Source organism: Egretta garzetta, unplaced genomic scaffold (assembly GCF_000687185.1).
Source record: "Egretta garzetta isolate BGI_Z169 unplaced genomic scaffold, ASM68718v1 scaffold376, whole genome shotgun sequence".
Lineage (NCBI taxonomy): Eukaryota > Metazoa > Chordata > Aves > Pelecaniformes > Ardeidae > Egretta > Egretta garzetta.
This window is the reverse complement of record NW_009260017.1, coordinates 17,392-17,704: the sequence shown is the minus strand read 5'-3', so window position 1 is coordinate 17,704 and position 313 is coordinate 17,392. Positions and strand designations below refer to the sequence as shown.

The 313-nt window shown below is 73.5% G+C and overlaps 1 protein-coding gene across 1 annotated transcript in view; it reads right to left on the bottom strand.

The window, feature by feature from the left end:
- The window catches only part of IGSF9 (immunoglobulin superfamily member 9), a 23,369-nt gene that overhangs the window by 6,884 nt on the left and 16,172 nt on the right, over nucleotides 1–313 (bottom strand). The window contains 2 exon segments of the mRNA XM_035896115.1: nucleotides 18–163; nucleotides 223–253. Coding sequence (XP_035752008.1) covers nucleotides 18–163; nucleotides 223–253 — 177 coding nt within the window.

Here is a 313-nt window from a genome sequence, read left to right as displayed (position 1 = left end):
GGGGGGGCCGCACTCACTCTGCCGCTCCAGGTCGCGCAGGGCGATGGCGGACACGGGCCGTGCCGGGTCCCCGCCGCGGTAGAGCTGCAGCGCCTCGAGGATGTCGGACTCCAGGGCGAACTCCGCGTCCCACTCGTAGTTCTCGTCCACCGAGGTGTTCCTCCTGCAGGGACGGGCGTCAGGGCGCTCCCCACGCAGGCACCCCCAGGGACGGAGGGATGCAGGCAGGGGCTGCGAGGGGAGGGCAGCGATGCTGCAGGGAGAGCTGGGGTGGTCCCCAGGGGCAGGGATGATGGGGAGCCCCGGGGGGGAC